Source organism: Mus musculus, chromosome 16 (genome assembly GCF_000001635.26).
Source record: "Mus musculus strain C57BL/6J chromosome 16, GRCm38.p6 C57BL/6J".
Taxonomy (NCBI): domain Eukaryota; kingdom Metazoa; phylum Chordata; class Mammalia; order Rodentia; family Muridae; genus Mus; species Mus musculus.
This window is the reverse complement of record NC_000082.6, coordinates 3,979,105-4,004,233: the sequence shown is the minus strand read 5'-3', so window position 1 is coordinate 4,004,233 and position 25,129 is coordinate 3,979,105. Positions and strand designations below refer to the sequence as shown.

Below are 25,129 nucleotides of genomic sequence, written 5' to 3'. Positions count from 1 at the left end.
GCCACCACACGGTTTCTCATTTATTTATGCATATGTCTACATGTACATTTACACACCAGAAGGGGGCATCAGATACCCACGGGACTCAGTTAGAGATGGTTGTGAACTGGGAACTGAACTCAGGACCTCTGGACAAGCAGCCACTGCTCTTAATCGCCGAGCCACTCCCCGTTACCACACTTCATTAAACGCGACCATCAGTACCCTCACCCCGAAGCTCCTCAGCACTTAACAGAATTCATGGAGCGAGCGCTATCACCGCGCAGCCAGCAAGACTACACTGCTAGCTCGTGTGACCTCACACTGCCCGGAAACGTTGTAGTTGCTTTGAGAGACCGGAAGCCGACCCTCATCCCGCTTCCCCAACTCGGACCACGTACATAGTCTTGCGCACGCGCAGATCATGCGCCTGCGCACTCGTCATTCTCTGCTCGCAAGCCTCAGGGCGCAAGCGCAGCCCCGCGCGGTTCTCCGTTAAGAAGGTGCGGCTGAAGCGCGGGAGGTAGGAGGAGCTCGGCATCGGCCTAGAGTGTCCCGGTGCGGGGGAGTAGTGGTGGGGGTTGTCACTTCCCGCGGTTTCCCCTCTTCTGCGAGGCCTGAAGCCGTCTGTCTTGTCAGCCTTCCCCGGACGCCCGATCTTGACCGGTCCGCGGTGGAGTGACAGGAGCTGCACCGGGTAGACGGGGGCAGCGCCTGCCGGGAGGGAGGTAGGGACAGCCCAGCGATCAGAACCTTCTGTCTGGTTTTAGGGCCGTCAGGACGTTTCCCAAGGCAGGCCCAGTCCTTTTCCGTGGGTCACCCGTAAGGGTAGGCGGGAGGGTCCACCCTGCCCGAATCCATTCATTCCCTTAATTCCTGCTAGGAGCTGGTAGGCAGGTAGGATGCTGAGGAGGCAGGATTCCCCTACCTGGAAGCTGGCAGCCTGGTGGAATCCGTTATGTCGTTCAGCAGATATTGGTGGAGCACCTCCCAGAGAGGACAGACTTATGACTTGATTGTCAGGAGAGATGTGGGGACTCAACGCTAATGTGTCGTAGAGATTTGCACATCTAGCACAATCAAATTCAGTTTGTTTTTGCCTAACGTTCCAGGTCCCTGAGAACTGAATTGACCTCTCTGTCACTGCAGGCCTCTCCTTGCTACCATTTCTCTTCACTGTCTTCCCCCTGTATCAAACTCTTTGCAGTTTATGAATTCAACAGATCGTTGCCTAGCATTTGTTATAAGTTGGGTACCAGATAGCCCAAAGAAAATACAAGGTAAATAAATGTCTATCTAACTGATATGCTGAACTTCACTAACAGATAATTGAGTGAGTAGAAACATAGGCTCTGATACCCTGGAGCCACACTGCCCTGCTACTTCAGAACGGTTCCTTACACTGCTTGTGGCTGATTCCTCACCATAAGGAAAAGCTGACAGTAGATTGTATTATATAGTATTGCTGTAAGGATTAAATGGGCTAAAGATTTGAAAAGCAATTAGCATAGCATTGGGCATATAAGCTTTCAATGAATGTTATGCCCTGCAAATGATTATAAGCTGTGACAGGTGTCACTGTGGCAACCATGTGTGACAACATGGAGTGAGGTGGGGGAAAGAGCCCATGTGAAGGAGTAGGGGAGACGTCTATAAGATTATTGCACTATGTATTTGGAATGAATAGATTTCTGTCATTGGGTTATATAGGGAGGTGTGAGAGTGTGTGTGTGTGTGTATTCTCATCTGTTAGCCAGATGAGAATGTTGGGTATACTATTTTATCACTGTTGGCTTTCTTGAGACAGGGTCTCTCAGGAGCTTGCAAATTTTCAAGTAGTCTGGCCAACCTTCAAGGTTCAACAATACTCCTGTCTCTATCTCCCCTCCCATCCTCAGCACTGGGGCTACAATAGTGCCTCCACACCTGGTTTTGTTTTTTTTTTAAACATGGGTGCTGGCTATCTAAACTCAGGTTCCTGTCCTTTTCAGTAAGCACACTTACCCTTACTCACCAAGCTGTTTCCCCAGACCCAGATTATTCAGTTTTGATTTTGAACTAGAATATACTGTTTGCCCTAATAAACATTCATGCCTGTAAGAGCCAGCCTTTCTCTGCAGGCAGCTTAGAGAGCTCTTATGGACTCAGAATAGAAAAAAGGTGGCCTTTCTGTCTCCTGAATGTACAAGGATATATATATCCTTTTTCTCCTTATTTCAATCATTTTGCAGCATCTGCTGACTGTCCCATAAGCTGATCAGGTGACAGCTGGAGTCCTGAGGCCACTCGAGATAAGCTCCCTGTATTTGGGGAGCATATATCTGTGTGGCAGCTGCTCTTCATATTTTTCTCCAATTTCAGTAAAAACCACGTGTGTGCGTGCTTATGTGGTGTGTGATATGTCTTGTGTGTGATGTGCTCTGCACTGGGACATCCTGTGGAACAAGTGTACTTGTAACCAGACTGTATTTGGAGACTTTCCTCATACCTGACATCCTCTTGTACACCGTGGGAAAAAATGACATAAAATGGCAGTAGCTGTCTAATTATACTTAGATGCTTTTGGTTTTCCACAGATATAAAATTAGATGAACCTACGCCCTTTATCACTGTGGAGATCTTGGAGAATCACCTGATCACAGAGTTCACATGTGTTCTATCTCAGAGGCAGCTGTTGGACAACAAAATGCTCTCTCACTTGTGAAGTTTTTAAACAACTTATTTAGCTACGGGTCCAAATTGAAGGAAGATATAAAAGTCACATGGAGAGGAGGTCAGTACAAAGTCTCCGAGTAAATCAGAGAGAAGAGTTGCTGAGCTGCAGTGAGGTCAGAGGCGTGGGAAGGCCTGAGTGGGCTCACACACGAGTTCCTCATCTGTGGACATGGTTCCAGGTCGGTCCTCACTCCCCTAAAGACAAACCGGAAACCTTAAAACAGGTCAAGTGATGGAGGAGTCAGATGACGATTTCAAAGAACTCTGTGCCAGCTTTTTCCAAAGGGTGAAAAGAAATGGGACCAAAGAAGCATCAGGAGAGAGGACGAGGCAGAAGGCCTCTGGCCACACTCAGAACCGAGGCAAACGGAAAGAAGGCCGCCAAGTTGCCGCCAGGAGCAAAGCTCTTCAAGGCCCTTCAGAGAAGAAACCTCGATTAGGCAGCCAGACCCCTAGGACTACAAAGCAAGGGGCACCCAAGTCTCAAGAAGGGGGCCCAGCTCTCCCTGCGAATGGGAAGGGAGACGTTCTTGCTCCTACCCCAGATCAGCCAGTGTTGTGTGAGAGAGCACAGAGCATTCAGACAGGTAACCAGGCAGGACTCACTGCCAGATTTGGTTCCAGAAAGGAACCAAACTGATCAATGCTGTTGTTAACCAGGGCTCAGAAAATCTACTATGAAAGCAGATAGCTGGGTGTGGTGGTGCACACATCTAGTCCTAGCACTTGGGAGGCAGAAGGAGGGGAATCTCTGGGAGTTTGTGTCAGCTTAGTGTCTACATACTGAGTGTGGGATAGCCATGGCTATGCAGAGAGAGATCCTATCTCAAAAACAAAAAGGCCAGACAGCAAATATTTTGTTGTTGTTACAGTTCACATGTTTATGTTGCAACAACAATTGACTCTCTTTATCTATGCGATTCCAACTCTGTCCGAAGGTAAACATTTGATAAAAGAAATAATTTGTACTTAATATGTCCAGACTTTTTTTCTCGTTTTCATTCCCTAACAACACCTTGTAGCAACTATTTATATAGCTTTTGCTTTATATTGGATATCACATTAATATATAGGTGAATTAAAGTACACTAGGTATGCACAAGTTAAATGTAGATAGGTAGTAATTTTCAGGGGCACCGAGAACTGATCCCCCCTCGATACAAAGGGTCAACTCTTCCTAATGGCAGCTGTGGTGAGGAAGCAGCCCAGGACGATGTGGAGGTGAATGGGGGCCGCCGTGTGCTGATGAAACTTAATTTACAGAAATAAGCCTAGCCCTACAAGCAGTTTGCCCAGTCCTCTGTGTGCTCCCATGAGTGTGTTTAGAGCTTTGTGCTCCATGAGCTTTTTGTCACTGTTTATGTAGTTGACAGTAGTCATGTCAGCATAGAAATAATGGCACCTTTAGTATATGTGTGAATTGATTTTAAGGTAGGTACATTGGAATGGTCCAGCCAGTTTGCTCAGACTGAGGAGGCTCTCAGAGGATGGGCTGACAGCTTCCTCAGCTATCTATATGCTTCATCTAACCCTTCACACAGAACTGAAAACCAGACTTACATGTAAGATGGGCTCTGCCGGCTCCTGCTTTCTGTTTCCTCACTTTCTCTTCCTTACTGTAAAAAACATTTCTAGTGTGGGTGCAGAGTCTTTCATCGATGGTCTTAAAGTCTGACCTCCTGGAGACTGCTGAAGGACTCTACAGCCCTGCCCAGGCATGCTGGCCATTCAGTCTCTCTCTCTGCAGCCGGTGAAAGGCCTCAGTGATTTGCACATGCAAACCTGCACAGTTAGCCTGTAGCTTCCTGGGCTCCTAGATCTCCACTGAAGGCTGTAGGTGTATCTCAGGTTAAAACATGGGTCTAGGAAGAGATAAACACTTGTCATTAGTATTTCTTTATTAATAACATTATTGAGATATTGCTCATTACATAATTTTAAAGTATACAGTTGAGTGTGTTTAGTACATTCAGCATTATGAATCCATCACCACCACTACATAACTCGAGAGCATATTCGTCACCCCCTGCAGAACCCCAAGCTCAGCAGCAGGCACTGCATCCAGTGCCTTCTGCCGTTGTGTGTTTGCATAGCTGCAGTGAGTGGATGAACAGGTCCATGACTAGTAAAGAACTTTTGGAAATTTGAGTCTAAGCTATACAACAAAACCTGTGAATATTTTCTTCCTTGTCAGAGAGTGCTCCCAATGGCAACTCCCAGCCTCTTCCTTCCTGTTTCACGACAACTGGTGTACCAAGTCCCTCCAAACCCAGAGTCTCAGAGCTGGTTCTGCAACGGATGAAGCAGTTCAAGAGAGCAGACCCTGAGCGCCTGAGACACGCCTCAGAAGAATCCCCCCAAAAGACTGCACTGGGAGACGATGTCCCAAGGAGCCCTCCAGAGGAGACAGTGGGAGAAAATGGTACGGTGAGCATGCTCTGCCTTCTAAGATAAGTTACATTGTGTAGGAGAGGCAGTGCAAGAAGCCGCTGCCTTTATTTCTGTATACAGCTTTCTGTCTGCTCTTTACCTCACCACCTCATTGGAGCTAGCCAAAGAATGGAGTGTCCCTATAAAAACTATTTATGTTTTATTTTTAATTCTGTATACATTATGTATCTGTGTGGGTATGTACATGGGAGCATGGCTACCTGTGGAGGCTGGGAGAGGGTCCTGGCTCCCCTTGAGCTGGAGTTGCAGGCAGTTGTGAGCTGTCTGACATGGGTCCTGGAAACCAAACTCTGGTCCCCTGTAAGAGCACTGTACACTGAGAACCACCAAGCTGCCTCTTTACTCCTGGTTTCTTCCTGGACTTCCTCACACAGCCTCGTTCTTCTTTTCCTTTCTCCCTTTTCATTCCCCTCCACACTGCTTATTATGAAGCTAAGCTTTTATAGAGAGTTGGGTTTGTGTTTGTTGTGTGTTTGTGTTTTAAACCACAGTAAGGACTGAGGAAATTGTTTAGTGAGCAAAGTGTTTTCTGTGCAAGCATGAGAATTTGAGTTCAAATCCCCAGCATCTATAGCTGGGTACACACTGTGATTCTAACCCTGGACAGACAGACAGAACAGATATCCTGCATATCAGATATTTACATTATGATACAGAACAGTGGGAAAATTACAGCTATGAAATAACAACAAAATTATTTGATGGTTGGGGGTCACCACAGCATGAGGGACTGTATTAAAGAGTCACAGCATTAGGAAAGTTAAAAGCTGAACTGCTCTGGGCTAAACATCTTGGCAACCATTCTTTTTTTTTTTAATTTTTTATTAGATATTTTCTTCATTTACATTTCAAATGCTATCCCAAAAGTCCCCTATACCCCACCTTCCCTTCCTGCTCCCCTACACCCCCACTCCCACTTCTTGGCCCTGGCATTTCCCTGTACTGGGGCATATAAAGTTCGCAAGACGAAGAGGCCTCTCTTCCCAGTGATGGCCAACTAGGCCATCTTCTGCTACATATGCAGCTAGAGATATGAGCTCTGGGGGTACTGGTTAGTTCATATTGTTGTTCCACCTATAGGGTTGCAGACCTCTTCAGCTCCTTGGGTGCTTTCTCTAGCTTCTCCATTGGGGGCCCTGTGTTCCATCTTATAGATGACTGTGAGCATCCACTTCTGTATTTGCCAGGCAGTAGGATAGCCTCACAAGAGACAGCTATATCAGGGTCCTTTCAGCATAATCTTCCTGGCATATGCAATAGTGTCTGCGTTTGGTGGCTGATTATGGGGTGGACTCCCGGGTGGGGCAGTTTCTGGATGCTTTCTCTCGTCTTAGCTCCAAACTTTGTTTCTGTAACTCCTTCCATGAGTGTTTTGTTCCCTATTCCAAGGAGGAATGAAGTATCCACGCGTTAGTCTTCCTTCTTCTTGACTTTCTTGTGTTTTGCAAATTGTATCTTGGGTATTCTAGGTTTCTGGGCTAATACCCACTTATCAGTGAGTGCATATCAAGTGACTTCTTTTGTGATTGGGTTACCCCACTTAGGATGATATCCTCCAGATCCATCCATTTGCGGCAACCATTCTTAAAATGGTCTGTGTGTGCCTAGAGGGTATAATGACCTTGTAAGCAAGAAGGATCTCCCTCTCAGAATGTGTACAACAGGAAGAGAGGGGCTTTCTACACAAGCCTGAGAGCCCACCTAAGACTGAGCAGGTATGAAGAGCTCCTGGAATCCCAGGGGAGACAGATACAGGAGATCTCTAGGGCCGACTGGCTAGTGACATTTAGCAGGATTGATGCGCTCCAGGTTCAGAAGAAACCTTGCCCCGTGAGTTAAGTGGAAAGTGACCAACAAAGACACTGTGTTAGTTAGGATTTTCCTTTTGTGAACGGACACCATGACCAAGGCAAGTCTTGTAAAGGACAACATTTTTTTTTTTTTTTTTTTTTGGTTTTTCGAGACAGGGTTTCTCTGTATAGCTCTGGCTGTCCTTGGAACTCACTCTGTAGACCAGGCTGGCCTCAAACTCAGAAATCCACCTGCCTCTGCCTCCCGAGTGCTGGGATTAAAGGTGTATGCCACCACACCCGGCTAAAGGACAACATTTAATTGTGGCTAGTTTACAGGTTCAGAGGTTCAGCCCATTATCATCAAGGTGGGAACATGGTGGCATCTAAGCAGGCATGGTGTAGGAGAAGCTGAGAGTTCTACATCTTCTCTGGAGGCTGCTAGCAGAATACTGGCTTCTAGGCAGCTAGGATAAGGGTATTAAAGCCCACACCCACAGTGACACGCCTACTCCAACAAGGTTGCATCTCTTTTTTTTTTTTTTTAAGATTTATTTATTTATTATATGTAAGTACATTGTAGCTGTCTTCAGACACTCCAGAAGAGGGAGTCAGATCTCGTTACGGATGGTTGTGAGCCACCATGTGGTTGCTGGGATTTGAACTCTGGACCTTCAGAAGAGCAGTCGGGTGCTCTAACCCACTGAGCCATCTCACCAGCCCAAGGTTGCATCTCTTAATAGTGGCACACTCCCTGTGCCAAGCATATACAAACCATCACTACACCCAGTATCAACCTGTGGTCTACACACACACACATACACACACACACACACACACACACACACACACACACACGTATGTACATACATATGTCCTGGGTTTGAGCTCCAATACCACAAAAGAAATAAGGCACCAAAATGAAGTTGTGCTGTTTTTTTGAGCTCATGACAAGAGTTATAGACTGAAGTAATATTTGAGAACTTGGGAGTCATAAAGTCCCCATGGCAGGTATATCCTGTGTGTATCCTGAGTCTGTTCAGAGAGCCAGAACCACTCTATCCTTTGGACTGATGCTGACTCGATTGCCAAAGGCATTTTACACTATCCTGACTCAGTAGGAGGTCAGCATTAGAAGAGGCTAAGCTAGAGATGCAGAGTCCCAGACTGGGCTCCACAAAGCTTTTCAGGTACTGTGCGTACACACTGACATGTGGAAAGAGCTGTCCTCAGAGTCTTCCCTGCCCAGTGCTCACTCTGCCTACTCAGTGCCTATGAGCAGGCTGCAGAGTGCTGCTGGTTTTAGTTTGCCTGTGCTCTTCCCAGTGTCCATGATGCAAGAGCTATAGACATGACAGAGAGGCATAAGATGGTGGAGGCTGTCTGTTCTCATGGATCTTGGATGCTTCTCCACTCCGCAGAGTATAAACTTGATGCCACAGACAGTGATGCTGCAATGGCCCTGGCCTTACAGCAGGAGTTTAGAAGGGAGGAAGCATCCTCACACCATGACAGCCTGGAGGAGAAGGGGTTGTTCTTCTGTCAAATGTGTCAGAAAAACCTCTCAGCAATGAATGTAACCCGGAGGGAGCAACATGTGAACAGGTAGGGGCAGCACTGTGGGCGTCTTGCTGTCTTGCACGGTGATAGCATCTTAGCATCATCAGTGTACCAGCTTTCCAAACAGCCCACTGAGGTGGAACTCTCACGGTGGAGCCCGTCCACTTACAGGGTTCTAGGCCTCTGTGGCCCTGTCACCACACCAGTTTTGGATTCCTTTTACACCTCCAAAGGGAACACGGTACCCCTTGGAAGTCACTGTTGCCCTACTCACTGCAGACCATGACTTGCCAACTATCTCTCTGAGATATGCACTCACATGTGTGCAGTCACACGGTATTTGTCCTTTTGTGTCCATCTTCCATGGAACCGTGTCCCCAGAGCTCATCTATATGTGTGTCAGTGTGTCATCTCCCTACCTCACTCTTTTTAATGGCTAAAATCAGAGCCCATTGAACGGATAGAATGCATACTCTTACTTGCATAGCCAGACACTTGGGTTCCAACCGTGTGGGTTTTGTGGTACAGCTGCTGTGAACATGTGTTTCATGTTTGAACACTTGCTTTCATTTCTCTGGGGTCTTATACTTAGTGGGATTGCTGGATTGTAAGGTAACTGTTATTCTGTCCTGGATTTCTTTAGCCACCTTTGCCAACACAAACCTAAATTTAGTGTCTGAGGCTGACTGCTAGGAGACTTCAGGTAGTATGAGGGGGTCAGCGTTTAGGGAACATGTTTACATGTCGATGTGGATCAAGTATTTGCTATAGTTCTTGTTTCCTGAGAGGGTGGTTGTGTGTTTACTGACTTCCTGCAGATGCCTAGATGAGGCAGAGAAGGCACAGAGACCTGCTTCACCTCGGATCCCTGATTGCCCAATATGTGGGAAACCGTTCCTCACCACCAAGAGCCGAATCAGTCACTTGAAGCAGTGTGCGGTGAGGATGGAAGTGGGTCCCCAACTCCTGCTTCAGGCTGTGAGGCTACAGACAGCTCAGCCAGAGGTGGATGGCAGCCCTCAGGTACCCAGGTAAGACAATGAAGGGGACCACAGAATGGTGTTTCCACTCCAGTTAGGCATTCCTTAGACAGTTCTTAAGGAGTTGGCAAGAACAAGCTCTCTGGGATTCTGACATGAGACATTCCAGGAAATTGGACGCAGTCGAGAAAGGATTTAGGAGCACGAGGAGTCTGCATGCAGATGGGGCCATCCATGCAGAGAGTTGCTATGCTTCCTTGAATCCTTTCTGAGATGTTGCCAGTCCATAATCCTGCAGTGGCCGCTCTAGCACATCCAAGAACTTGGTATTTGCTTTACTTTGTGTCTTAGCTGTGCATTGTGTTTCCACTTTAGAGTAGCTTCATTTTCATGCTATTAATGTCAGATTGTTGAGCACAGTTGAAAGAATTGACTAAGCAGAACTATATAGGAGTGTATATTATTGTCTGAGAATCTTGTACAATGGTTTTTTCCTTCATATTCATCCTCCTTCCTCCCAAGAATGTATTTTTGTTTTTTTGGTTTTTTTGGTTTTTTGTTTTTTTGAGAAGGGTTTCTCTGTGTAGCCCTGGCTATCCTGGAACTCACTCTGTAGACCAGGCTGGCCTCGAATTCAGAAATCCACCTGCCTCTGCCTCCCAAAAAGTGCTGGGATTAAAGGCGAGTGCCACCACTGCCCGGCCAAGAATGTATTTTTTCATTTGCACAAATTAATGCCTGTATATTAAACTAGGAGGCTCCCCTAAGAGCTGGGAAGTGGTCCTCAGCATGCAGATGCCAGGTGGGCAAGCAGCAGAGGGTCAGCTCTGTTCACTGTCCCTGATCTGAGAACAACTAAGTTGACTCCAGCTTTCAGGGAGCAAAGTTAACAGCAGCAGCAGCAGCAGACGTGTGTGCTAACCACTACCTGCACATGGGTTCTAAGCCACTGGGCTGAGCCGTAGCTGTGGTCACAGAGGGCAGAGGAGGTTCTTCAAGCCAGGGAGTCTGTGTATACTTAAGACGTCTGTGTATACGTAACACTGTAGGGCAGGGCAGGAAGCCTAAGGCCTTCAAATAGACATTTAGTCTATTGCTTGTCTCACAGATGAAGCATGTATACCTTAAAAATACCTCCAAAGATGGTGGGGAGAGAGTCCCATAAGGAAAGGACTTTGAATTTTCTCTCAGTGGGCTTTAAACATTCCTCTACTAAGACCACACCTTGGCATTTGGGCTTCGGGATATTGAGGATTTCCTGGGCAGAGCACACATGCCAACCTGACTTGAGTGCCTCCTTGCCCGCCTTCTCCTTACTTACTTACTTACCTGCTTGCTTCCTCACTGCCCAAGTCTTGCCATGGCTCATCACACATGGCTCCTGGCTACTGACAGCTCCCTGCCTGTATTACTCAGGGTTTTCTAGAGTCACAGAACTTATGGATAGTCTCTATATAGTAAAGGAATTTACTAATGACTTAGAGTCTACAGCCCAATTCCCAACAATGGTTCAGTAGTAGCTGTGAATGGAAGTCTAAGGATCTAGCAGTTACTCAGTCCCACACGGCAAGCAGGCGAAGGAGCAAGAGCTAGACTCCCTTCTTCCAATGTCCTTATATTGTCTCCAGCAGAAGGTGTAGCCCAGATTAAAGGTGTGTTCCACCACACCTTTAATCCCAGATGAAAAGTGTAGCCCAAATTAAAGGTGTGCTTTACCACACCTTTAATCCTAGATGACCTTGAACTCGGAGATTTAATCATCTGGAATCCATAGCCACTATGCCTCAAGATCTCCATACCAAGATCCAGATCAGAAACTTCTATCTCCCAGCCTCCAGATAAGGGTCACTGGTGAGCCTTCCAATTCTGGATTGTAGTTCATTCAAATATAGTCAAGTTGACAACCAGGAATAGCCACTACACCGCCCCCTCCCCCATACAGTTAGCTGAGGGATTGTTTACATCTTCAAAAGTGACACAAAAATATCTCCAACTTTCCCTGTCTTGAAGGGGAGTGTGAGCTTTTGTAGAAGCCTGAATTAAGACAACAGCTGCAGGGCAGGCTCTCAGAATTGCTTCCTACCACGCATCTATTTGTCCAGCTGCTGGGACTAACTCAGAAAATAGATTTCTTTCTTGCCAGAGAGCCCTTTACGTACACCTCTGTAAGGCAGTGGCAGGCCAGCTTAGGGAGGCTGGTTGGTGGTAACAGAGTCTGGGAGACCTTGTCTTTCAGCCTTATATAGAGGTGCTGCTGTAGTCCTCCTAGAGGAGGGAGAGGATCCTTTGTGGCCAGGACTGCCTTGTAGTGGTTAGGGGTGGTTCTGAAGTTTCAGTGGGCAGAACTCGTTGGCTACAGAGAGCCTACTTGGAGCTATAGACTACTAGGGTTTGGCCACATCTAGGTATACAGGTTCCACCGATGGCAAGAAAGCACCTAGGCCCTCTGGTGTCTGCCTTGTGCTAGATTTCTAGGTTTGGATTGAGCTCACAAGGAATCAGGTCAGCACAGGGAAAGCCCAGGCAACTGTTGGTTCATTGCAATGGTTCTCTCCCTCTTGTTTCTTGCAAGATTTCTATCAAGAGAGGCCCAAATTCAGAGGCACTCACTGACCTTTCTCTATGGCTACCCTTTAGTTTCAGCAACAACGTTGGAGGTTTGAAACGGAAAGGAGTCACCACCAAAAGGGAGCCAAGGAGGAGGAAAGTCAATAAGCCTGAGGCTCCGTCTGAAGATCTGTTGGTGGCCATGGCTCTGTCTCGCTCTGAGGTGGAGCACTGTCCAGTTGTGCCCCCGCTCAGACTGGAAAATGCTTTTTCTGAGAAGATAAGGCTAGGAGCAGGTACATGTGGCTGAAGCCAGGGCCTGGGGAGGGCTTGGTGGCCAGTGCTGTCTGAGAGTTACCATGGCCACTCCTGGGATAAGCGGTCAGAGCCATTTCTGACTGAGTCACTTCTGTTTATCTCTAGAGAAGAAAAGTCGCAAGAAGAGACCCCCGGTGTGTCCCCCACAGTTGGTAACCCAAGACTCTGAGACCACAGGTAGACAGATTGAAGATCGTGTTGCCCAGCTTCTGTCAGAGGAAGCAGAACTATCTTGCACCCCACCACTTCTTGCCAGCAAGATTTCTAAGGAAGAATTGGAACCTGCAGGCTGGCGAGCACGGCTGCCTGAAGGGAAGCGGAACTTTCTGTGGGAACTCAGCGCTCTCACAGGAGCCTGGGCTGAGGAGTCCTTCTACACAGTGGGACTGTTTCCTCCAATTGTGTCCCAATGCCCTTCCAAGGTGAACCCTGCTCCTTAAAGTACATAAGTGGATGGGCTTTGGGTAATCTAGAAATGCAAGCAGATACCAGGGCTGAGTAAGGAGTCTAGTGAGTGGGACATGGAGGAAGCAACAGAGGCACATTATGCACCGCATTGTCTCTGTGGCAACTTAGTAGCACTTCTAAGAAAATGACTTTGGTCCCCAACTCAACACAGTCCTCATTTAAAATGCAAAGTCCAGGCTTAGCCGACCCTGCATAGATCCTAAATTCTGTCTGAGATAGAGCCTTGGAACCTGCATCCTGCATACAAACTACATACAACTGCTAGATGTAAGTTGATATTCACCTAAATGGGCGACTGATTCCAGGGGACCCTTCTGATAACTGGCCCTCCTGTACACTTGAGGGCATCAGGTAGACCTGAGCTATAACAGAAGCTGCCAACACAGTTTCCCAGGCTGCTCCTGGTTGTGAGCTTAGCCCTGTCCTAGCTGTGCATGTGTAGGATGGTTTGGGAGATTATGTGTCGGTGACAATAACCACCCAGTCACTAGCTATTCAACTTCTTTCAGGAACCCCAGCTACCATTGGAGCTGCCCAAGCAAGGAGAGCCGAGTCCACGGCGGCCACCTGCTTCCCAGAGCAGCCTTCCTGTGAGCCACAGCCCCAAGATCCGGCTGCTGTCCTCCAGCCAGAGGGAGCGTCAAGCCCTTCAGGACCTTGTGGACTTGGCAGTGGAAGGGCTGAGCTCTAGCCCACAGCCCGGGAGTCGGGGCGTACCCACAGGTGGGACACTGGGCAGGTTGTTGGGCCTGCCCCGTGGAATCTGAGGCCAGTGACACTAGAGCATGGTCCGCTGGGAGGCTCTGCTCTCCGTTCAGTGGAGAGTGTGCTAAGGCACTTTTATACTTTGCCTCAGGGATGAAGATGATGCAGAACATTTGAGTCTTAACGATTTCACATTCCTAAAGTTAGCCCAGGACAGAGCTTCCTAGGCTAATCTGGCTGTTTTATAATCCTCCTACTTCCCTGTGATGGAGATGGGTAAAAACAATTGGGGGAGAGTTGCTTTAAGTAAAGATGTCCTTAAATAACATGTGTACAGCCAAACCTAGGTTCATCCTGCCTGCTTGGGAGATGATATCCTTTTGATCTACAAATCCTTCTCTTAGGGTTGGACCTGGTACCTAGCAGCCTTCCGCTGACGGGGTTTGTCCTTCCATGTAAGAAGACCCTGAAGAAGGATGACAGTGCCTCAGTAAGTACAAAGGCTGCTGGGCCACAGTGACTTGGTGGCTCTGCCCTGGCTCTGTGGTGTTTGTCAGATGTATACTTTGACACACGTGATGGAGCTGAGAGCCCCAGGACGTCTGTCTCTTTTCTTGGGTCATTGCCACAACGTCTTCTGCCATTGCTGTGCCTGGATAATTTAGGTTTTCTCAGTACTCAGTACTCAGAGCCTCTCCAAGTGACTGCCTCATCCAGGCTTCTGGGTTTTTGGGTTGTTTTGTTTTTTGTTTTTTGTTTTTTTTCAAGACAGGTTTTTCTAAGTAGCTCTGGCTGTCCTGGAGCTCACTTTGTAGACCAGACTGGCCTTGAACTCAGAAATCCACCTGCCTCCATCTTCCAAGTGCTGGGATTAAAGGTGTGTGCCACCACAGCCTGGCTGTTTTTTGTTATTTTTAAAGATTTATTTATTTTATTTATATGAGTACATTTTAACTGTCTTCAGACACACCAGAAGAGGGCATCGGATCCCATTACAGATGGTTGTGAGCCACCATGTGTTTGCTGGGAATTGATCTCAGGACCTTTGGAAGATCAGCCAGCGCTCTTACCTACTCTGTTTTGCGTACTTGTTTCTTAGTGATTTTCTTCACTCACTAAGGACTCACTGTGCCCCTTCTGTGTGTGGATTATGGGGTGAGCTCTAGCTACCAATCTAGTGTACTGTGTGACCTTGAAAGATGGGTATTTCATAAAGTTGGTGTATTTCCATAAGGACCCTCTTATGCAAAGGGCCATTTGGTGATGTTCTTGCATGTAGCTTAGAAGTACTGGGTTCCTGAACATCTCAGGCTCCAAGTCCTGTGCATGCAGAGTGTAGGAGGTGGGAGGGTGTCTTTATCCACCACTGTCCCTCTCTGTAGGCCGGGGGATACACTGTAAGAGAGAACCTGGGAAAGGAAATAGCATTTGCCATTCTGGCTCGATGATTGATGTCTTCAATGTAACCCAGAGGTATAACCTTGTGCCTCTGTGTACATCCTGGAAAGGAAAGCTTAGTCCTGGCTCTTGGTCTGCCCAGTCATGAGAAGTTAGCAAAGTGTTGGAGGGAGCTCACAAATCTCTTCCTCCTCCTCTTACAGCTCTCTCTTGGGTTATTGGTGACAGACTTTGGGGCCATGGTCAATAATCCACACCTGAGTGATGTCCAGTTCCAGCTTGACAGTGGAGAGGTGCTTTATGCACACAAGTTTGTTCTTTATGCGAGATGCCCACTTCTTATTCAGTATGTAAGTACGCAGGCCTGGGAGCCCACCACCTCCCCTCCCTCTCCCTTTGCTTTTCCCTCCCTCCATTTGTATTTGCATCACTGTGAGACTCCTGATCACCCTCTCTCTGTATTGGAGCATCACATTCTTGCTTCAGTCTCACATTATAGGCTTGAGCCACCACACAGGAATCCAGCACACTGCTTGATCTGCGTCAGGAAGTCCCAGACACAAGAGTGTCTGATCTTTTAGTACTGCAGGGTGATATTATCATCTGCAAATGTATTGGGCCATATTCATGTCTATCTTGCACTCGTGTGCAACTAAACTTTTTATCTACTTTGTGGGTTCTTTCTTCCACCCACCTAACACTGGGTAGGAGAGAAAAAAGGGTAGAGGGGAAAAGGGGTGACAATATCGTTAGTCTACTTCCTACTGATTGAGGCAAGTTTGATCTTCTCTGTCAGCATGTCTCATTTCTTCTTTCCATATCTTCACACATGACTATCTGACAAACCACAACCACCAGCCGGCCAGCCCCTTGTATTGTGGCTCTAGCATTTATAGATCCTCTAAAAAGTCCTCAGCACTCCAAACGCCACTGCAGAACACAAGGCAAATCACAGCCAGCTGCTGTGGACAGTCTGAAGCAGCCCCACATCCCACAGCTGGGATTAAAACAAAAACATCCTTATATTTCTGTGTTTTAAAGAAACCAAAATTCTCACTATACTCATGCAATCCATAGACCCAAGTCAGATATGCTTAGAGTCCATGATACCTCTGTCAGGTGGAAGCTGACCTTAAACATCCATCCAGACTACAGAAACTGGCCAAGACTGCTTCCTACCCCTCAGGTAGGATCTCAGGCTGTCAGAGGCTAAAGCCAGACTCTTGTTTCTCCACCTTCAGGTAAGCACTGAAAGCTTTTCTTCTGAAGAGGACGGGGATCTGACCCAGCGTGCTCTGCTGAGTGATGTGAGCTCGGAGGCCGCCCATGCATTTCTGAACTACCTCTACATGGCAGACACTGACATGCCTCCCAGCCTGGTTCCGGATCTGCGTTCCCTGGCCCTAAGGTGGGATTGTACTTTCCATCCACTCCACAGCCTTTAGAGCTGGTGACATGGACTGGGAGATTGGTATCTCAAGTCAGGTTGTGCTGCCTAAAGGCCAGGGCTAAGCCCGCCAAAACTTCTTTATATTTTTTAGTCCCAGATTTATACCAGCAGCCCTGAATGGTATGTGGTAGTTGGCTAGAATGGTTGCTTGCAGAGTGCTGAGAGCTGGGTGGGGGGTTATACTTGGCATGGTGGGATGGTAGCCCATGGCTTCAGTGCCCTGAGACAGACACCTAATGCAGCCCCTCGACTGCCCCCCTCCCCCAAGAGCTACCCTACATCAGGTTCCCAGGATGTGTGCATCCTTGTGCCTCTTTGAAAAGCTCAGTGATGGTGACTTGTGATACACCAACTGGGTTTCAGAGCCTTCTGATAGGTGGTCAGCCGGGCCTGCCAACAGTTTTTTCTGCTGTTGTTTTTCTCAGGTACAGTGTCTTGAGGGACTCTCAGGGCAGCATGTGCTGCCTGGTTTTGTAGCCCTACCTGCTCCTGTGATTGCCAGCTGAGTCTGACGCACCTTCAGTCTATTAGCACCAAAGTTAAAGCACCATGGGTGCTGGCCAGAGTGATGACCAAGTACATTCTGGGACAAGGGGAAAGGCCACAGGGGATATCCCTGTTCCTCTTCCTGAGCTCTGCTCTGGCCACCTGTCCCCAGTGTAAGCAGTGATGACCCATGTCTCCCTCCCAGCGCAGGTTTGGTGTGAGTGACCTTGTTCAGCTGTGTGAACAAGTGCCCGCCGTGGTGGACTTAGAGGGAGAACAGCCAGAAGAGACCAGTGAGGACTGTGAAAGCCGAGCAGAGACTTTCCTGGAACTCCTGAGGTCGGTGTGGGTAGACAATGAGGAGGAAGTGGAGACTCTGCTGAAACCTGAGCTCTGTGAAGAAGAGAGAGAAAGAGTGAATGAAGCAGAAATGGAAGAGATATATGAATTTGCTGCTACGCAGAGGAAGCTTCTCCAGTGGGGGAGAGCAGCAGACCCAGATGGGAGCACTAACCCGCATGGGGAAGACGGTGCAGTTTCTGAGCCTTCCCTGGCAGGTGTCCAGAGTAACAGACAGCTAGAAAATACAGAGCACATGGAGTCATCTGGGTTAGAAAAAGAAGAGGCACTAGCCAGCTGGGAACAAGAAGGACATTCCACTCCACTGCAGGACCAGTGCCCAGACTGGGCAGGGAAAGCAGAGGCCCAGGATGCATTGGGGGAGGCAACTGACGACCCCAGCTTCTGCAGCCGCCACAGGAGGGGGAAAGAGTGCTTGCCTTTGCACCCAAACAAGGCCCATGGCTGCAAACAGCCCCTTCCATCAAATCCAAGAGTGTCATCTGAACTGTCACAAATAACAGTTGATCATGAAGAGCAGAGTGACCATGTCAGGGAGACGCAGGCAGACATGGCCCAGGCACCTACTCCACACTCCTGCAGCCTTGTGTCACAGTCTTCTGTGGATGGAAGTCCCAGCCAGTCATGGCTTCACCTATACCACACAAGTCATTTGTCCCCCTCAGTGTCCCAGTCACACAGTAGCATTTCCAGGGTGGCATCCCCAAGATCACTGTCTCCAACTACACCAACTAAGCAGAGGAGGGGCAGTAACATTGTCACATTACGGAAAGATGCTGGCCACCACAGAGGCCAACAAAGTAGCCCCATAGCGGGACACAGAAATAGGGGCATCCTGATTTCCCCAGCAAAGTCTCCACCCATTGACCTCACACAGTCAGTACCCGAGCCCCTGAGCCCCAGGGCCCAGGATCCTCTGCATTTCGTGAAAAAGGAGGATGAGGTCATCCTGTTACTGGACTCAGATGAGGAGCTGGAGCACACCAAGACAGAGTCAGTTTCTAAAGATTCCCCAGAAGGAAGGAAAGTTCCAGAATTTAGCCCCAGGTCCTCTGAACTGTTTTCAGTCATTGATGTTGAAGAAGATCATGAACATTTCCAAAGCCCACTGAAGAGAGAGGCCGGGCTACAGCACGGGGAGGAAGGACAGCTGGGAAACCAGTCTGCGCTGGGCTGCAGAGACATCCCCTGGCTGCTCTGCAGCCAGAAAACCAGCCTGGATGAGGACAGTGCTACAGACACCTCTTGGCTGGTGCCTGCCACTCCAGGGGTCAGCAGGAGTCGTGATTGCTCATCACAGACCCAAATCAAAAGCCTTAAGACCAGGATTCCGTCAGATGAGACTGCTCAGCAAACACCTAGACCTAACTTAGAACGCAGGACCATGCTGGAAACAGCCCAGCAGTTCTCTGTGATCATGCCACACACACAGCCTATTACTCTAGGAGCCTTTGACAGCGGAAGACAGGCCTACAGAAGCCCTTCCCATCCCTACCCCAGGCACCACAGACTCTCTTCTTCACAGCCATCATGTCCTGGCCCTGATTTTACCAGGTGGTCCCAGAAATCTTCCGCACCTAGACCATGCCTGCCAAATCTGCCTGCAGCTGATGATGTGGTAGAAGTTGGGGACAGTGATGATGAGGTGGCTTCCCATCAAGGAAACAGCAGCCCCGTGCTAGATGGTGACCCCCCAGGTCCCATGGGTGACTACTGTTGGAATGAGCCTCTCTCACCAATTCCAATTGACCACTTGAATCTGGAGCGGACCGGCCCCCTGACCACAAGCAGTCCCAGCAGTCAGGTCCTGGAGGCTTTGCACAGTGATGACTGCCACTCCCCGGGACTTGGTACCACCCCCATCCGAGGAAGCTGTGGTACGCTGAGAGAGTCTCAGGAACGGTCCTCACTGGCTGGCTCTCCAGAGGCTCTGTGGGACGACTGGAATGAGGAGGAAGGACAGTCTCCAGAGGCCCCACCTGTGGCTCAAATGCTGAGTACCAGAACTCGGAAGCCAGACAGGCCAGAGACACCAAGTGAGTGGCTATGAGGCCTGAGAGAGGTCTTGACCTGTACTGTGGAGGTGGGGGTGGGAAGATGAAGGGCTTACTCATCCAGGCAAGACCCTGCCTTTGGTGTCCCCCCCCACCTCCATAAAGTAGGAAACTTGGCTGTCTCCCTAGGATATACTAGTAAGTATATAAGCAGCAAGTCAGCCTGTCCTAAGCCTGCCTGGATCTCAGCGCATGCATCTATTCAGAGCCCCTTTCAGAACACTGATGCGACACCTAGAGCTTAGAGCTGTCAGCAGACATCACCTTAAGACGCGCACAGTGAAGCTGCTTGAAAAGTTAAGTAATGTGATAAAGCTCTGGCACAGTGGTAGAGTACTTACCTAGCATTCACGAGGGCCTTAAGTTCAGTCCCTGCACCACGTGAACACAGAAGTTCAATACACACACCTGGGGGTGCTAACACATGCATGTAACTCTCACACACAGGAGGTGGAGGCAGGGGGAGCACAAGGCCAAGGTCACTGGCAGCAGTGAGTGTAGCCTGAGTTTCATGCAAACACTTGCTGTCTTTAAAAATAGTTGACTGTACTGACTGGCATATGCTTTTTAATCCCAGCACTCTGGAGGCAGAGGCAGGCATATTTCTGTAAATTCAGGACCAGCCTGGTGTTCAGAGTGAGTTCTAGGATACCCATGCCTACACAGAGAAACCCTACCCTCACCCAAATTAAGTATAGAATTACCATAATTGGTCTAGGTAGGGTGATGTACATCTGTAATCCCAGGAAGGAAGACAACAGAACATGTGTAGGGAGGAAGTTCAGTCCATAAAGTGCAAACATGAGGGCTAGCATCCAATCTCCAGACCCCACATTAGAAGCTGGGCCTGGTCACACACGGTTGTGATCCCCACACAGGGAGGTGAAGACAGGGACATCCATGGGGCTCACTGGGCAGCCAGCGTCGGAGCTTCTCATGATTGTACACACACTCATACACACAACACAAGTAACACCACAGAACCCAGAAACTCCAGTCTCACCCAAACTAGTTGAAAACTGGGATTCAAATAGATAATCATTCATTCCTAAGAACACTAGTCACAGCAGCCAGAAGATGAAAAAACCCAACACAGTGGGATGTTGCAGATTGATACGTGCTGCCTGTGTAAGACTTAAGTGTGACTTACGGTCACAGGAGCTAATCACACTGCTCACTCATTTCTTTCCATAAAATACATAAAATAAAGAGGGCTGCAACAGACTGGAGCTTTCCCAAGGTGGAGGCGGGACAGACTGCTCACCACATACAAGGTTCTCTTTGGATTCAGAACTAGGTTGCCCAGTAATGTAAACACTAAATGGTAGGTAGTTCACTTTCAACTTTTTATTTCAATCTCTTGTTTTTTAAAGAAATGGGACAGTGTACCGTGTACAGCACAGTGAGTACTTAGCAGGCATGGTGGACTCCACCCAGCACCCAGACACAGCTCAAGCGAGGAAGGTGTAGGGGAGTGTGACCCCTGGCCCCACCGCAGACAGAAGGATGTTACTTCCCATGCATTCCAGTCTTTCAGAAAAGCACAAAAGCCACAGCCCCTGGCAGGGAGGACAGGACACTAGCTCTACTAGACCACCATGCGGTCACAGCCATGCTGAAAGGGAGTGAAAGCAGCCACCTGCTGCTTCCTTCTCAAATCCCCAAGGGCACTGGGCCGCTGACAGTGGTTTGAGAACCCAGCACCGCACTGAATCTCCATTTCTCACCAGGTCCCAGGCAATACACAGAACCACTGCAGGAGACTGAAGCAGACTTCCAGGCCTTCCAGGCAAACACGGAAAAATGACAGGAGCCATGTTCAACCTCTGCAGACAAAAGGAGAGGAGAGGGCTGGCTAGCTCTTCCCATCAGTCTTTTTTTTTTCTTAGGGTTTTTGTTGTTGTTTTGCGGCAGGGTCTCCCTCTGGGTTCCAGGGTAGTATGAATATTTTGGAAGTCCCAAGTCTCAGCTTCCAAAGTCCCGGAGTTACAAATGTGAGCTTCAACCCCCAGCTTGTGGTTATAAGCAGGTGGAGTTTTGTTGTGTGTTTGGCTCAGGCTTTCCTAGACATTGAGGAAATTCTTTTGCCTAAACTCAGTTTTGAACTAGACCTGGCATCTCCATTAATCTTTTGTTTTTCCAGACAGCCCTAACTGTCCTGGAACAGTTTCTGTAGGCCAGGCTGGCCTTGGATTTAGGTATCCCCTGCCTCTGGCCCCTGAGTGCTGGGATTAAAGGCGTGCGCCACCCTGCCCTGCATGCCCTACCCCCACCCCAAGCATTTTTAAGAGGATATACATACAATGTATGATCTTTTGCAACTGACTTCTTAGTACAAGATTTCAAGATTCACCTCTTTCCTTCTTTATTATATCTAAATACTGTATCCATTCATCCATTAGTAGGCAATTGGGTTGGGTTGTGGTAATTAATCCTGTTTTGTGTGGACATAAATTTCACTTCTGATACAATTAGGTCCAGGATTGAGGGTCATGCTGTAACTGTGGTTAACATTTTGAGGAACTACCACACTTTCCCCACAAGATACTGCTTCATATTAGGTCCCTACCAAGACGTGTGTGAGGTGAAAGTTCCAGTCCCCCCACCACCTCCTGCCAACACATTTCATGTTTCCGGTCTCGTGGCTATGAAGTGTTACTGTAGTGTGTTTGATACCTGACGGCTCCTGCTGAGTGCCTTTTATATATCTTTTATGTAGTTTAGTGGCCATTTGGAGAAATGCTTGCCCTGTCCTTTGTTTATTTATAATTATATTGTTTTTTTCTTTCATTTACTTATTGTGTGTGCGCATGTGCATATGCCACAGTGTACATGCAGAGGTCAGGAGACAGCAGTGGGCGTTGGTTCTTTCCTTTCCCTGTGTGGTTCCCAGGAACTGAACTGAAGTTATCAGCCTTGGGGGTTGGCACCACTGCTCACTCACCTACATCTCCCTAGCTTACACTGTCTCTATTGTTGAGGTAGGAAATTGAGATGAGTATGCTAGCTTGAGCATACTCTGGGCTGCCAGTTGTCTCCGCTGTCACTACATGCCAGGATAGGAGCCTGCTCACTGGCATTACTGTTGTGTACATGATGTGGTTCTTGATAACTGTTGTATATTGCCTTCCAAACGGAAAGAACAGCTCAAACGGTGAAGGTGGTCTCCTTGGGCACAGTGTTGGTAACCGTCTGTTCTTTTCCATGGTGACACTTCCAGGGCAAGAGGTGGTAGCAGACCCATGCCTCTTACACTAAGTCATGTGCTTCTCATGTTTTATCCAGAAGGTGCTAACCAGAAAAAGAACTTGCCTCCCAAAGTGCCTATAACTCCAATGCCAAGGTATTCGATCATGGAGACCCCGGTGCTGAAGAAAGAACTGGACAGGTTGGTAGTGTTTCTCCAGACTTCCTTTTAGGTGGGCTCCTGTGATGAATAATGAGGCCCAGGAAGTAGAATGACCCAGCACTTGGTCCTTCAGGGCTGGGAGACGCAGCTGGGCCTTAGCTTGGGAGGGAAGTTCTGCAGTTTGATCTGCCCAGGCTTGACTAGAGTAAGTGGCTGGGCTTTTCTTAACCCTTATCAGATGTGAGCTTCAGAAAGCTAACAAACAAGATGCCTGTAGGTCTTCCTGCTCCATGCTGGTAGAGATGGAACCCTAGCCATGCCAGCCAAGTAAGGAGACTTCATTTTGTAAAGCAGTGTGAAAACTGTCCCATCCCAAGCAGTGCTGCTCCTCAGTCTCCGGTACTCAGTGACATCAGTGCTCTCACTGTCCCCAGGACACTGTGGGGACATCTCTGGCACGGGTAGCCTTTAGGGAGGCTCAGTTGGCATGTGGCCACATGGTTGGTTTTGCATGCCCCAGAGAGTCAGGCTTGTAAGATTTCTATCCACTCAAGCCCGTTACTCGGCAGCAGAGTGTGGTGACAGGGCTGCACTGTTGGCTGCTGGAGTTCATCTGTTTCTACACACAGGTTTGGAGTCCGTGCTCTGCCCAAACGCCAGATGGTTCTAAAACTGAAGGAGATTTTCCAGTACACTCACCAGACTCTGGAGTCGGACTCTGAGGATGAGGTCCAGTCCCCCCAGATACCCGCAGAACTACCTTGTCGCCAGGCATCTACCACTGAGACCTGCAACCCTTCAAGGTCAGGAAGTTACACCCAGCTCAAGGCCACTGCAGGTCTTAGGACTCAAAGATCCAAGGGCCCTACTAAAAGCAAGAGTCTTCAACATCAAGAGAAGCAGCTCAATGAAAGTATTTCTCACCCAAACAGGTTGCCAACTGGGGAGCCTTCACATCCTGATGGTGACGCCCAGCTCCCAGCCTCCCAGGAATCCATGGCTACCTCTGTGGACGGCAGTGACAACTCCTTTAGCTCTAAAAGGTAATGGAGGCAGCAGGGTCAGTCACATCATGTGTCCTTTGAGTGGTGGGTCTGAAAGGGCGTTAGGGAAGCATAATGGCCAGTGTCCAAAAGTACATTGATGTCTGGGCTTCTCTAGGAAGCCCACGTGGCTTAAACGTCCATTCCCTGAGTCTCCACTACAGCCTAAGGAGCCCTGTAGTTTCCTTATATGCCTGAGCTTTCTGGAAGGGTCTGGAGGAGGCAAGTCCCACCTATACTGGCCTGGCCAGGGAACCAGGAACCACAGAGACCTTAGAATACCATCAAAGAGTCCTGTCACATGTCAGGCTCAACAGAACCATGAAAACAGTCGTTCCCTCCGAGGGTTCCTGGTCTTGGGGGCTGTAGAAAAGGGTGTCACACACACAACACCCTTGTTCTTTTCAGCTCCTCTGCTGAGTTTGGAGCTGCGTTTGAGTATTCAGATGAAGACAAGGATGAGGAGGTCGGGGTCACTGCATCACAGGCCGCAATCCAGGCCGCAGACACAGAGGAGGCAGTGAGGCGCTATATCCGCTCTAAGCCTGCCCTGCACAGGCAGGTCCTGAGGTACCAGCCTGTGGAGCTGGCCGAGCTGCAGGCTGAGCTGAAACAGAATGGCATCCCTGTGGCCATGGGCAAGCTGTCGGACATCCTGGACGCTCAGTGCATCACCTTCACCACTGCTGCAGCCCGAAAGGAGAAACTCAAACACAAGAGACGGCAGCCCTCAGGCCGAAAGAAAAAGGATCAGAAATGACAGGCCTCCACCCAGTAGACCTGCCAGAGGACCTGGGCACCTAGCATAAGTCAGGCCTCTGCAGTATGTCGTAGGATATGGGCCTATGTCTGTGTAAAGGACAAGAACTCGAGCGTACTTTCCTGCACTCCAGCTCCGTTGTCCCCTTTGGACTCAGAGCACACCCTTCCCCCCTCAGTCAGTGCCAGTTTTCCCCCTTTGGCCCAACCAGGGTCCCCATCCTGTGTGTTCCTGAAAGGCAGTGGGCCACACCAGCGACCAGAGCAAGACCTGAGCCTTCTTCACTTGCCTCTCTGTGTCCAGCACACCCAAGCACAGCTGCCCTATATTCTGGGACAGGCAACTGGGTCCAGCCTTCTCAGCATTGAAACCAGCCCAGCCGCCATGGCAGACCAGACACCGACGGGCGGCCTGCACCCTGTGCTTGCCCAGATACTTGCCACTGTCACCAGCATCCTACAAGTAGGGCCCAGCACAGCTATGAAGACCCCCAAAGTAAGCATGTTTGTGGGCTCCACCCATTTGTGTTAAGCCTCCTTGACCCAGTGTGGACTCTGGGACCAGAAAAAAACAGAAGTTTGGGTTTTCACAGCCTGTGAGTGTCCTTGTGTGTTTTAAATACAGTGAAGTTGTTTTATATAATGTGCAATAAAAACAAAGAAGACTTTATTTAAAAATAAATAAATAAATAAACTAGACACTCCTCTCTGAGAAAA

The 25,129-nt window shown here is 48.7% G+C and overlaps 1 protein-coding gene across 19 annotated transcripts; it reads left to right on the top strand.

The window, feature by feature from the left end:
• Window positions 1–404: 404 nt before the first annotated feature.
• Window positions 405–25,129, top strand: Slx4 (SLX4 structure-specific endonuclease subunit homolog (S. cerevisiae)). Of its 19 annotated transcripts, XM_030249179.1 has the most exons (16): window positions 451–707; window positions 2,556–3,281; window positions 4,889–5,116; window positions 8,357–8,540; window positions 9,314–9,526; window positions 12,113–12,318; window positions 12,446–12,762; window positions 13,318–13,531; window positions 13,918–14,003; window positions 15,115–15,261; window positions 16,153–16,319; window positions 17,058–19,243; window positions 22,547–22,649; window positions 23,240–23,413; window positions 23,543–23,653; window positions 24,062–25,111. In XM_030249179.1, exons 2-16 carry the CDS (start codon window positions 2,927–2,929, stop codon window positions 24,411–24,413), a joined length of 5,043 nt encoding a protein of 1,680 aa, XP_030105039.1. In that variant the 5' UTR covers window positions 451–707; window positions 2,556–2,926; the 3' UTR covers window positions 24,414–25,111. The 19 variants fall into 19 exon arrangements, 18 of the variants coding, with proteins under 18 accessions (XP_006522415.1, XP_030105042.1, XP_006522417.1 ...); XM_006522352.1 differs by having other exon boundaries at window positions 405–502; window positions 2,556–2,752; window positions 23,240–23,653; window positions 24,062–25,108; XM_006522354.3 differs by having other exon boundaries at window positions 417–482; window positions 2,556–2,752; window positions 23,240–23,653; window positions 24,062–25,108.

Coding starts and splice junctions, on each gene's coding strand:
- Slx4 (XM_030249178.1), top strand. CDS start 2,927: ATGGAGGAGTCAGATGACGATTTCAAAGAACTCTGTGCCAGCTTTTTC. Junction 3,282..4,888: donor AGCACAGAGCATTCAGACAG/GTAACCAGGCAG, acceptor CTTCCTTGTCAG/AGAGTGCTCCCAATGGCAAC. Junction 12,319..12,445: donor GAAGATAAGGCTAGGAGCAG/GTACATGTGGCT, acceptor GTTTATCTCTAG/AGAAGAAAAGTCGCAAGAAG.